The sequence below is a fragment of the Lynx rufus genome, unplaced genomic scaffold, assembly GCF_022079265.1.
Source record: "Lynx rufus isolate CCGP_SWC_20201006 ecotype Redwood Valley unplaced genomic scaffold, mLynRuf1.p SCAF_5, whole genome shotgun sequence".
Classification (NCBI taxonomy): domain Eukaryota; kingdom Metazoa; phylum Chordata; class Mammalia; order Carnivora; family Felidae; genus Lynx; species Lynx rufus.
Genome location: NW_025814867.1, coordinates 49935805 through 49950210, shown reverse-complemented (window position 1 = coordinate 49950210; position 14406 = coordinate 49935805). Strand labels below are relative to the sequence as shown.

At 38.1% G+C, this 14406-nt stretch overlaps 1 protein-coding gene across 1 annotated transcript in view; it reads right to left on the bottom strand.

Annotated features, from left to right (window-relative positions):
* GMPS (guanine monophosphate synthase) overlaps positions 1–14406 on the bottom strand; it is a 78766-nt gene that overhangs the window by 1174 nt on the left and 63186 nt on the right. Inside the window, exons 13-15 of the mRNA XM_047099594.1 lie at positions 5947–6062; positions 1114–1244; positions 5–177 (exon numbers count right to left, since the gene is read on the bottom strand). Of these exons, the coding sequence (XP_046955550.1) occupies positions 5–177; positions 1114–1244; positions 5947–6062 (420 nt within the window). The remainder of the gene's footprint in view (positions 1–4; positions 178–1113; positions 1245–5946; positions 6063–14406) is intronic.

Below are 14406 nucleotides of genomic sequence, written 5' to 3'. Positions count from 1 at the left end.
TTACCTCTACAGGGATTTCATTGCCAGGCGTTGCAGGTATACCAGTCATAAAATCACTAGTAATAAAGGTTCGAATAACCACAGATCTCTGACATGAAGGCTGCTTCTGAAGCGGGTCTCGATCAAAATGTAATGGTGTCAAAATCACTGGCATCTGGCTAATTTTCCCAGCATACCCTAGAGAAAGGAAGTTAACATGCAGAACCAATCACGTACCATGGAAAAAGCCCTCTAACCTAGTTCCATTAAATCTTCCCAGACAATATCTAAAATCACATACAAAAGCATGACAGTTAAGACCATCATCATGCAGCATTGCTTTCAACATCGTTGTAAGTAAACTCCATCACAAATACAAACAATAGAATTTGATGACTGTATTAATGTTACAGTGATATGATTTTATTCTTGTTACCCAAGGTAGTTATAGTCTATTCTGCAAACAGTGAATTAGTAAACAGTAAACCACTGTCCCTAGAGGAAAAACAGAGTTAGGTTCCTGTAAGCCTCTGGTCACAACATTTTCATCAACCAATCAATACATAACCTGGTTTTACATGTGTTTCTGTTTAAAGACTCCTCATTTAATATTTATTCTGGATTCATTAACACTGAACTCATAGCCAACAGCACTGTAATTCATACATGAACAAAGCTTATATAACCCACGTATTTTCTCCATAAGGCACATGACAGCCCTTCTGTGCTTAGAAACCCAGACAGCACCTCAGCACTATGCTTGGGGGACATTTCAAATAGTAAAAGCAGAAACAAAAAGCACAGAAATGCAAAACATATGGTACCAAGTAGACTACAAAAAGGACACTTGTTTACAGTAATAGAGTGAAACAAAAACATCACCTTATATAACCTAAACTGGGAACATGGGAGTCAGGCAACTCAAATTTTTTGCCCCTATGGACATGTCCACAAATGACCATAAAGGTGAATAATTTTGTATAGCAGGCAATATCACAGAACAATCCACAGAAATGAATAATAAAAATAAAAGCATCTCGAAATTCAAACTTGCATCCTCCTACTAGAAACCGTAATGCCACACTTCCAAATTCTAGTTACAGCATGTACTGATAAACAAAATGAGCAACTTACCAGACTCCCTGAGAATGTTATGTGCCTCAAAGTCAGCTTGGCGTAAAGTACTGAGCACCCCTGTTGTCAAGAAAGTGGGAGTAACATCTGTAGGAGGTTCTTTAACTGGTGGGCCAAATATATAGACAACTCTGGAAGGGAAGTAAAAATTATAGAGAAATTACATTTTAGTAGAAGCAAGGCAAATAGAGTATCATTCTTTCCCTTTATCCTGAGGCCCCTCTCCTACTTCCAATCACCACATGGGTAGGACAGGATGTAAGATTATAGAAGGGTCTATGTTCCATGTACCTTCCTGCAAGTGTATTCTTTGGAATAATAGTATCTCAGAATGTACAAATATATATGGAATTATCACGATTCCCTTTTCATATAATGTACTGGATAGATGGGTATCCCCCAAACTTCATGTCCACCTGGAATCTGTAAGTGAAAATAGGGTCCCGGCAGAAGTAATCAAGTTAAGGGAAGGTTGTAAGGACCAGAGTCTATGAAGGCGTCCTTCTGACAAGATGGAAATTTGCAAACAGACACACATAGAAAAAAGAGGGCCATGTGAAAATGGCAACAAAGATTGGAGTTATACTGCACAAGCCAAGGACTGCCAGTAAATACCAGAAACTAAGAAGAGGCAAGGAAGGATCCTCTCCCAGAGCCTTATATCATAGGGAGCATAGCCCTGCTAACCCCCTGACTTCAGACTTCCAGCCTCTAGAACTGTGAAAGAACAAACGTCTGTTTTAAGTCTCTGAGTGTGTGATAATTTGTTATAGTACCCCTAAGAAATCAATCCACAGAAGTCTGGGGAAACACTGAATTGAACAAATAAATAGGTTGCTTTATGACAAAACTTCAGAAACTGTACTATACTAATATGCACTAGAAACCTCCAAGATAAGTTTGGGAAATGCACTACAGGCTTATCTGACTACTCAATTTTGTTTTCACTTTGGGAAACACTGATCCCAAAGAAAGATTCTCATTTCCCCATTCTAAAAGGTGTGACCTGGGAATGCAAGCTGGTGCAGCCACTCTGGAAAACAGTATGGAGGCTCACCAAAAAACTAAAAATACAACTACCCTACGACCGAGCAATTACACTACTAGGCATTTATCCAAGGGATACAGGTGTGCTGTTTCGAAGGGACACATGCATCCCCATGTTTATAGCAGCACTATCAACAATAGCCAAAGTATGGAAAGAGCCCAAATGTCCATCGATGGATGAATGGATAAAGAAGATGTGGTATAGGGGCGCCTGGGTGGCTCAGTCGGTTAGGCGTCCGACTTCGGCTCAGGTCACGATCTCGCGGCATGTGAGTTCGAGCCCCGCGTCGGGCTTTGTGCTGACTGCTCGGAGCCTGTTTCGGATTCTGTGTCTCCCTCTCTCTCTGACCCTCCCCCGTTCATGCTCTGTCTCTCTCTGTCTCAAAAATAAATAAACGTTAAAAAAAAAAAAAATTAAAAAAAAAAAAGAAGATGTGGTATATATACACAATGGAGTATTACTTGGCAATCAGAAAGAATGAAATCTTGCCATTGGCAACTACGTGGATGGAACTGGAGGATATTCTGCTAAGTGAAATCAGAGAAAGACAAAAATCATATGACTTCACTCATATGAGGACTTGAAGAGACAAAACAGATGAACCTAAGGGAAGGGAAACAAAAATAATATAAAAACAGGAAGGGGGACAAAACATAGGAGGCTCTTAAATATGGAGAACAGGGTTACTGGAGGAGGTGTGGAAGGGGTGATGGGCTAAATGGGTAAGGGGCATTAAGGAATCTACTCCTGAAATCACTGTTGCACTGTACACTAATTTGGGTGTAAATTTACAAAATAAAATAAAAATTAAAAAAAAAAAAAAGTGTGACCAAAATAGAATCTGGCATCCTACTATTCCCTGCCAAAGGAATAAATCACTACTCCTTTAAGTATATGTTTAAAAGAAAGATATACGCTTCCTATCTTAATAACGGTGTTAATAAAAGTAGCTTATAATAAAAGGAACAAGGCTTGAGGAAATTAGGATCAGGTAAGTACAACAACTTGAGGAGTCTTACCACTGGTTGGGAGGATCTGTTCCACAACCTTCACCCAGGAAACAAGGGGCAGTCAGGACGCGGGTATGACATATCCTAGCTCTCCCCACTCTTGACTCCAGCCAGCACACAACTGTCCCTCTTCTCTAGCCCTATCTATCTTTACCAAAGACAATAAATATCTCTTGGCAACTTCCATGATAAAGTTTAATGAATTTTTTTTTTCTTAGTAAGTACTTGGAATAAAAACACATAGAAGAAAACTGCATCACATCAAAACTGCCACTACCACCAACTAATTGACTGCCTCCTCCTAAACCTATGATAGCAAGCAGGTTTTTATCCCATGCATGAAAAGCTACACTTCGACTCAGCAATACAGTCCCTAGAGTTCATAAATGATCCCCTGAGGAAAAAGCAACTAGGAAAAAGAATGCCATGAACTTGCTCTGTCTTATTTTTTACAAACAAGCGTGTTCACAGAACGTACAGGAATAGGTAGTCTTTTACACCGTACAGAACAGTGAAACTGGAACAGTCCCTCCCTATACAAAGATTCCATAATGTGAATTAGGAAAATATTTGGCAAAAATAGAAAAAAAAAAAAATGTCTTTAATTATTTAAATTCCAATTCCCAAAAAGGACCCTGACAAAGACATCTAAAATTCACCAAGACTCTTTTAAGGGTTTGTGATTCATGTATTAAAAGCTATTTTTGGGGGCACCTGGGTGGGCTCAATCAGTTAAGCGTCCGACTCTTGATTTCAGCTCAGGTCACGATCTCACGGTTCCTGAGTTCCAGGCCGGCATCGGGCTCTGTGCTGACAGTGCAGAGCCTCCTTGGGAGTCTCTCTCTCCTTCTGTCTCTTCCCCTACCCTCACCTCTCTCTCTCAAAATAAACTTTAAAAATTAATAAAATTAGATCTGTTGTTCTGTTTGTTGTTTGTTAGACTTTATTTTTTGGGCAGTAGGGGAAATGTTTGGGAAAGGAGGGAGGAACACACGAGGGAAGAAGAAGACAGGCAGAGAAACCAGCATACAAAAGGCCAGAGATAAAGTTTAAAAAAGGTGAGTGTCCTTTAGCAAAAGAAAAACTGAGCGAGAGCTCAAACTGTAAGAATGCTGTGAAATGAAAACCAAAAACAGTTGAGTCAAATTCAGGGAAAAGGAATTTTCTATATGACCTAAAAAGTTTATTTAGGCATTATGTATTCTCTAGAAGATGGATTATGAACCATTATTGTAACCAAGATAATTATCTCCATTCAAAATAAGCAATTACAAATTTACTGTTATTTATTAGTACTTCTTTTCAGTGTCATAAAGGTGCTTTCTGTATTTGCAGGCCTTAGATTCATCACGATAATAAGCCTTTTTAGTAAAACACTGGCTTCCCTGCAACTCCCTGTCTGACAGCACAACCCAGCAGGCAGTTCTAGAACTATACACATCCTGCCGGGTGGACACCAATGGGTAGGTTCTTAATTACTGCAGCAAACTTGAGTAAACTGAAACCTCAAGAGTTTTTTTTGGAAGGGATTATGCTGAGTGAAGTAAGTCAGAGAAGGACAGATATCATAGGTTTTCACTCATGTGGATCTTGAGAAACTTAACAGAAGACCATGGGGGAAGAGAAGGGGGAAAAAAAATAGTTTTTACAGAGAGGGAGGGAGGCAAACCATAAGAGACTCTTAAATACAGAGAACAAACTGAGGGTAGATGGGGGGTGGGAGAGAGAGAAAAAGGATGATGGGCACTGAGGAGGGTACTGGTTGGGATGAGCACTGGATATTGTATATATAAGCCAATTTGACAATGAAGTATATTTAAAAAAATATTTTTGGTTGTGAATTGCTTCATATTCATGCAGAAAACAAGAAAGTACCCAATGGTGAAACTGGAACATCTAATTAGCAATCTGGTACTAAACAAGTGATACTTCTTGAACTATAGATGGGACAATGCAATTGAGTATTACAAACAGATTATAAATCAGCTGTTGATACTCCCAACATAAGAAGTTAATGTGCAAATGAAAGGAAAGCTAGACCTGAAAAAACCAAAATCAACATAAATTCTGCATGTATTTTAATGACATCTGGCATATGCCCATTTCTTCCCTTTGATTTCCCTTGGGATTGTTATTAAATTAACAAAGTCTCTATTGAAAATTCTATAACCTGTATGTATTCCTTCTAGTAGAAGAAACCCTGGGAGAAATCCTGGAAGAAAACATATTATCATAAACCAAGAACTAATAAGATGATAATATGAAAGATACATTTTCTTTTCAAGTTTATTTATTTTGAGAGAGAGCATTGAGCACAAGTGGGGGGAGGGTAGAGAGACAGAGAGAGAGAGAGAGAGAGAGAGAGAGAGAGAGAGAGAGAAAGAGAATCCCAAACAAGCTCCACACTGTCAGCACAGAGCCCGGTGCAGGCCTCAAACCCATGAACCATGAGCTCATGACCTGAACTGAAATCAAGAATCAGACAATCGACTGAACCACCCAGGTGCCCCTGGAACACAAGTTTTAAAAGTGCCTTTAATATTTTATACTAAATAAAAAATCCTTCCTAGTTTTCCTTTAAACAACAATAGAAAGCTTTTTAATAAGCCAGTGACTACACTGTGATGAAGGAAGAAAACACAAGCTATTATTAAGTATCTGTTCAATTGTTATCTATGTATACGTTGAGTCTTTTGGTCTCTCAACAGTGAGAAGATCTTAAAAAAAAACACATCTTCCCATTTCACCTCACCCCCTGTCCCCTGCAGAACATACCTGTTAATGTTGTGACACATGCGAGGTATAAGTCTAGCCAGGAAAATAAGAGATTCCCAGTCAGGCTCATCTTTACTGGAGATTCCACACACGTAACTGTAGGAACGACAGTCACCCTGAAAATAAAAATACAATCAATAATTTTTAATGGTTTTATAGAAATCAAAACACGGATTGGAAAATATTTCAGTCATGATAACACCATCAATAATCATTTTCTTTTTTTTAAACAAAAACATGCTTGAATAAATGCATATTTAAGTATTTCTCTAATGATATAAATAAATCCTAAATTAAAATCCCATATTAAATTCTACCTAAATGAGCTCAGACATAAAGAAAGTATCTTGGTAATTTTAGGGGCGCCTGGGTGGCTCAGTCAGTTGAGCGTCTTAGGGTCAGGTCATGAACTCAAAGCTCGTGAGTTCGAGCCCCATGTCGGTCTCTGTGATGACAGCTCAGAGCCTGGAGCCTGCTTTGGATTCTGTGTCTCCCTCTCTCTCTCTCTCTCTCTGCCCCTCCCCCACTCATTCTCAGTCTGGCTCTCTCTCTAAAATAAACATTAAAAAAAATTTTTTTTTTAAAAAGAAAAGAAAGTATCTTGGTAATTTTAAAAATTCATTCAATGCATGGGAGCCTGGGTGGCTCAGTTGGTTGAGCATCTGACTCTTGATTTTGGCTCAGGTCACGATCTCAAGGTTCATGAGATAGAGTCCCATATCCTACTTCAGATTCTCTCTCCTTCTCTGCCCTGGTCTGCTTGCGCCCTCTCTCTCTCTCAAAATAAATATTTAAAAAAATAATTATTCAACACATGCCAGAAGCTCACTGGGATTTCATTCTAAATATCTGCCAAACTGTATGTAGCCGGCATACTTAATTTGGCAGACAGGATCTACCAATGTTTTACCTCAACATAACAAAGGCCACATATGAAAAACCCACAGCTAACATCATCCTCAATGGTGAAAAACTAACAGCTTTTCCTATAAAAGCAGGAATAAGACACATTATGTCCACTCTCGCCACTTTCATTCAACATAGTACTAGAAGTCCTAGCCATACCAATCAGCGAAGGGGAAAAAAAAAAAAAGTTATCAATATTGGTAAAGAAGTTAAAAGCTGTCACTAGCTGACGACATGATGCCATACATAGAAAATCCTAAGGACTCCATCAAAAAACTACTAAAAGTGGGGCGCCTGGATGGCGCAGTCGGTTAAGCGTCCGACTTCAGCCAGGTCACGATCTCACGGTCCGTGAGTTCGAGCCCCGCGTCAGGCTCTGGGCTGATGGCTCAGAGCCTGGAGCCTGTTTCCGACTCTGTGTCTCCCTCTCTCTCTGCCCCTCCCCCGTTCATGCTCTGTCTCTCTCTGTCCCGAAAAGAAATAAACGTTAAAAAAAAAAAAAATTAAAAAAAAAAACTACTAAAAGTAATAAATGAATTCAGTAAAGTTGCAGGATACAAAATTAATGCCCAGAAATCAGTAGCATTTCTATACACCATACATAAAGAGAAATTAAGAAAATAATACCACTTACAACTACACTAAAGAGAATTAAATTCCTAGGGATAAAGTTAAAGAGGTGAAAGACCTAGCTCTGAAAACTATGAAATACTGATGAAAGAAACTGAAGATGACACAAACAGAAAGACAGGATTCTATGCTCATGGACTATTATTAGAATGTCTCTACTACACAGAACAATCTACACATTCAATGTAATTCTTATCAAAGTACCAACAGCATTTTTCACATAACTAGAACAAGTAATACTAGAATTTGTATGGAACCACAAAAGACCCTGGGTAACTAAAACAATCTTGAGAAAGAAGAACAAGGTCTTACAATTCCAGACTGGAAGATATACTATAAAGCTACAGTAATCAAAACAGTATGATACTGGCACAAAAACAGATACATAGATCAGAGGAAAAGAATAGAGAGGCCAGAAATAAACCCACATTTATATGATGAACTACTCTATGACAAAGGAGGTAAGAAGGAAAAGACAGTCTTTTCAATAAATGGCACCAGGAAAACTGGACATCTACGTGTAAAAGAATAAAACTGAACCACTAACACCATGTGCAAAAATGAATTCAAAAAGGATTAAAGACCTAAATGTGAGACCTGAAAACCCTAGAAGAGAACACAGGCAGTAAAATCTCTGGTATTGGCCACAGCAACATTTTTCTAGATATATCCCCTAAGGCAAGGAAAACAAAAAGCAAAAATAAACTACTGGGACTACACTGAAATAAAAAGCTTTTGCAAATGAAGGAATCTGACAAACACAAAAGGCAACCCAGTGAATGGAAAAAATTATCTGAAAAATGATACATCCAATAAGGAGTGAACATCTAAAATACGTAAAGAACTCCTACAACTCAAAACTAAAAACACCAAACAATCCAATTAAAAAATGGGCAGAGGACCTCAACAGGTATTTTTTCAAATACCTACAGATGGCAATAGACACATGAAAAGATGCATCACTAATCAGGAGGGAAATGCACATCAAAAGCACAGTAAGATATCCCCTTATACCGTCAGAATGGCTAGTATCAAAAAGAGTTAAGTGTTGGCAAACATGTGGAGAAAAAGGAACCCTCATGCACTGTTGGTGGGAATGTAAATTGATAGAGTTATTGTGGAAAACAGATCCTCAAAAAATTAAAAATACAAATGCCATATGATGCAATAATTCTACTAATGGGTATTTACCCAACAAAAATGCAAACATCAATTTGAAAAAATACACACCTCTATGTTTACTGCAGCATTATTTACAATAAACAAGGAAAAACCTTAAGTGTCCATCAATAGACAAATGGATAAGGAAAATGTGGTGTCTACACATACGTGTATACACACACACACACACACACACACACACACACAAAGAATATTACGCAGTCATAAAAAAAGTGAAATTTTGCCATTTGCAAAACATGGATAGACCTAGAAGATATTTGAGGGGAGATATTTGAGGGGATATTTGAGGAGAACAGACCTAGAGGTTATTATGCTAATTCAGTCTGACTGAGAAAGACAAATACTGTATGATTTCCCTCCTATGTGGAATCTGAAAACCAAAGAGACGGCAGAATCAGACCCATGAATACAGGAACAAATTGATGATTGCCAGAGGGAAGGGTAGTGGGAGGATGGGCAAAATGGGTGAAGGGGGAGTGAGACACAAGATTCCCAGTTAGAAAATGAGCAAGTAACAGGAATAAAAGGCCCAACATAGGGAATATAGTCAATGACATTATAATAGGGATATATGGTGACTTGTGGTGAGCATTAGCATAGCATATGGAGAAGTTGAATCACTATGCTGTACACCTGAAAATAACGTAACATTGTGTGTAAACTATATTTTAAAAAAACTATGAAAAAATCTGCCCGTTTATTAGGTGGATAAAGCATTTCTAAGTCAGATAAAAATAATTTCTTAAACATTTATTATCAATTTCTTCAAAAATGAACTAAGAAAATCAATTTAAAAATAATGAATAAAACAGGGGCGCCTGGGTGGCTCAGTCGGTTGAGTGTCCAACTTCAGCTGGGGTCATGATCTTGTGGCTCGAGAGTTCAACCCTCACGTCAGGCTCTGTGCTAACAGCTCGGAACCTGGAGCCTGCTTCAGATTCTGTGTCTCCCTCTCTCTCTGCCTCTAACCAACTTGCATTGTCTCTGTCTCTCTCAAAAATAAATAAACATTAAAAAAAATTTTTTTAATAATTAAAAAATGAATAAAACATAATATTGATTCCCTTTTCCTTTGTCCTTTTTAATTGATTCCCTTTCCTTTGTCCCCTTTCCTTTGTCCTCTCTCTCTGCCTCTAACCAACTTGCATTGTCTCTGTCTCTCTCAAAAATAAATAAACATTAAAAAAAATTTTTTTAATAATTAAAAAATGAATAAAACATAATATTGACTCCCTTTTCATTTGTCCTTTTTAATGCAAGTGATTTGCTTTTTATTTAAAATATTTTTTTAATTTTTATTTTAGAGAGAGGGAGAGAGCAAGCATGTGCACAGGAGCAGGGGAGAAGAGTAGAGGGGGTTGTGGGGGAAGAGGGAGGAGGGGGAGAGAGAAAGAATCTTAAGCAGGTTCCACACTCCACAGAGCCCAATGCAGGGCTCAATCTTACGACCCTGGGATCATGACACGAGCCCAAATCAAGACTTGGACACTCAACTAACTGACTGAGCCACTCGGTTGAGCATCTGACTCTTGGTTTGAGCTCAGATAATGATCTCACGGTTCATGGGTTTGAGCCCCACATCAGGCTCCATGTTGTCAGTGCAGAGGAGCCTGCTTGGGATTCTCTCTCTTCCTCTGCCCCTCCCCTACTCGCTTGTTCACACTCTCTCTTTCAAAATAAATAAACTTAAAAAAAATTTTTGTTTTAAATTAAGGGGTGCCTGGCTGGCTCAGTCAAAAGAGTGTGCAACTTTTGATCTCAGAGTTGTGAGTTTGAGCCCCATGTTGGGTGTAGATATTACTAAAAAAAAAATAAACAAAAACTTAAAAAATTTTAAACTAAAATAAACAATTTAAAAAGATTCATTAGCTAACTACCTACTAGCCAGTATACTGAGATAGGAGAATTGACTACATGAACGCTAATTTGATAGTATCTACCAAAGTTCAAAATGTACATGCTCTTTAATACAAGACATGATATTATAGAAGCACAAATAACTGCTTAAAAATTATGATTAATATTTGCTGAAATACCTATAGTAATGAAAAAGTGAAACAGTTTAAATGTCCACTGGTAAGGGAATGATTAAATTATGGTATGACCTTACGTGGAATACAAGGTAACAGTTAAGAATAATAATCTACTTGGGGCACCTGGATGGCTCAGTCAGTTGAGTGTCCAACTTTGGCTCAGGTCATGATCTCACAGTTCATGAGTTTGAGCCCCACATTGGACTCTCTACTGTCAGTGCAGAGACCGCTTTGGATCCTCTGTCCCCCCCAGCCCCCTCTTTGCACCTTCCCTGCTCCCACTCTCTCATAAATAAACATTTCTAAAATTTTTAGAAAAAATAATAATCTACTTGTAATGGCATGTAATAAGAAGCCCATGATGTCAAGTTAAAGGGAGAAAGGTGACAAACAATGTGCACCTATAATTCCCTTTTACTTTCTTTTTAAAGTAAAAGTAAAAGGGGAACTCTCTGAGGGGAGAAAAGATGAAAATATATATATATATATATATATATATATAAATAAATAAATACCAAAAGCAACAAAAGATTAGAAAGGAGGCACCACCACCAGAAACTCCAACTCTACAAGCATCATAATGGCAATAAATTCATATCGTTCAGTACTCACTCTAAATGTCAATGGACTCAATGCTCCAATCAAAAGACATAGGGTAAAAGAATGGATAAGAAAACAAGACCCATCTATATGCTGTTTACAAGAGACCCACTTTACACCTAAAGACACCTACAGATTGAAAACAAGGGGATGGAGAACCATCTATCATGCTAATGGCCAACAAAAGAAAGCCAGAGCAGCCATACTTATATCAGACAATCTAGACTTGAAAATAAAGACTGTATCAAGAGATGCAGAAGGGCATTATATCATAATCAAGGGGTCTATCCACCAAGAAGACCTAACAACTGTAAACACTAATGCGCCAAATGTGGGACACCCAAATGTACAAATCAATTAATCACAAACATAAAGAAACTCATCAATAGTAATACCATAATACTAGGCGACTTCCACACCCCACTCACAGCAATGGACAGAACATCTAATCAAAATATCAACAAGGAAACAGTGGCTTTGAATGACACACTGGACCAGATGGACTTAACAGATCTATTCAGAACATTTCAACCTAAAGCAGCAGAATATACATTCTTCTCCAGTGCACGTGGAACATTCTCCAGAATAGACCATATACTGAGACACAAGTCAGCCCTAAGTAAGTACAAAAAGATCAGGATCATACCGTGCATATTTTCAGACCACAATGCTATGAAACTCAAAATCAACCACAAGAAAAAATTTGCAAAGGTAACAAATACTTGGAGACTGAAGAACATCCTACTATAGAATGAATGGGCTAACCAAGCAGTTAAAGAAGAAATTAAAAAGTATATGGAAGTCAATGAAAATGATAGCACCACAACCCAAAACCTCTCGGATGCAGCAAAGGCTTCCTAAAGAAGGAAGAAAGATCTCAAATACACAACCTAACCTGACGGCTTAAGGAGCTGGAAAAAGAACAGCAAATAAAACCCCAAACCAGAAGGAGACAGGAAATAATAAAGATTAGAGCAGACATTAATGCTATCGAAACCAAAAAAACAGTAGAACAGATCAATAAAACCAGAAGCTGGTTCTCTGAAAGAATTAACAAAATTGATAAACAACTAGTCAGTTTGATCAAGAAGAAAAAGGAAAGGACCCAAAGAAGTAAAATCAAGAATGAAAGAGAAGAGATCACAACCAACACAACAGAAATAAAAATAATAAGAAATTATTATGAGCAATTATATGCCAATAAAATGGGTAATCTGGAAGAAATGTACAACTTCCTAGAAACATATACACTACCAAAACTGAAACAGGAAGAAATAGAAAATTTGAACAGACCCATCACCAGTAAGGAAATCGAATTAGTAATCAAAAACCTGCCACAAAACAAGAGCCCAGGGCCCGATGGCTTTCCAGGGGAATTCTACCCAACATTTAAGGAAGAGTTAACACCTATTCTCTTGAAACTGTTCCAAAAAATAGAAATGGAAGGAAAACTTCCAAACTCTTTCTATGAAGCCAGCATTACCCTGATTCCAAAACCAGACAGAGACCCCACTAAAAAGGAGAACTATAGACCAATTTCCCTGATGAACATGGATGCAAAAATCCTCAACAAGGTATTAGCCAACTGGATCCAACAATACACTAAAAAAATTATTCACCACGACCGAGTGGAATTTATACCTGGGATGCAGGGCTGGTTCAATATACACACAACAATTAACGTGATTCATCACATCACTAAAAGAAAGGACAAGAACCGTATGATCCTCTCAATAGATGCAGAGAAAGCATTTGACAAAATACAGCATCCTTTCTTGATAAAAACCCTCAAGAAAGTAGGGCTAGAAGGAGCATACCTCGAGATCATAAAAGCCATATACGAGCAACCCAACGCTAATATCATCCTCAATGGGGAAAAACTGAGGAAAAACTGAGAGCTTTCCCCCTAAGGTCAGGAACAAGACAGGGATGTCCACTCTCGCCACTGTTATTCAACATAGGATTGGAAGTCTTAGCCTCTGCAATCAAACAACACAAAGAAATAAAAGGCATGCAAATTGGCCAGGAGGAGGTCAAACTTTCACTCTTCACAGATGACATGAAGCTCTATATGGAAAACCCGAAAGATGCCACCAAAAAACTGCTAGAACTGATTCATGAATTCAGCAAAGTTGCTGGATACAAAATCAACGCACAGAAATCGGTTGCATTCCTATACACCAACAATGAAGCGACAGAAAGAGAAATTGTGGAATCCATCCCATTTACAATTGCACCAAAAACTATAAAATACCTAAGGATAAATCTAACCAAAGAGGTAAAAAATCTATACACTGAAAACTATAGAAAGCTTATGAAAGAAATTGAAGAAGACACAAAGAAATGGAAAAAGATTCCATGCTCCTGGATAGGAAGAACAAATATTGTTAAAATGTCGATACTACCCAAAGCAATCTACATATTCAACGCAATCCCTATCAAAGTAACACCAGCATTCTTCACAGAGCTAGAACAAATAATCCTGAAATTTGTATGGAACCAGAAAAGACCCCGAATAGCCAAAGCAATCTTGAAAAAGAAAACCAAAGCAGGAGGCATCACAATCCCAGACTTCAAGCTATACTACAAAGCTGTAATCATCAAGACAGTATGGTACTGGCACAAGAACAGACACTCAGATCAATGGAACAGAATAGAGAACCCAGAAATAGACCCACAAACGTATGGGCAACTAATCTTTGACAAAGCAGGAAAGAATATCCAATGGTATAAAGACAGTCTCTTCAGCAAGTAGTGCTGGGAAAACTGGACAGCGACATGCAGAAGAATGAACCTGGACCACTTTCTTACACCAGACACAAAAAGAAACTCAAAATGGATGAAAGACCTCAATGTAAGACAGGAAGCCATCAAAATCCTCAAGGAGAAAGCAGGCAAAAGCCTCTTTGATCTTGCCCACAGCAATTTCTTACTCAACACGTCTCCGGAGGCAAGGGAAACAAAAGCAAAAATGAACTACTGGGACCTCATCAAAATAAAAAGCTTCTGCACAACAAAGGAAACAATCAGAAAAACTGAAAGGCAACCAACCGACAGAATGGGAGAAGATATTTGCAAACGACATATCAGATAAAGGGTTAGTATCCAA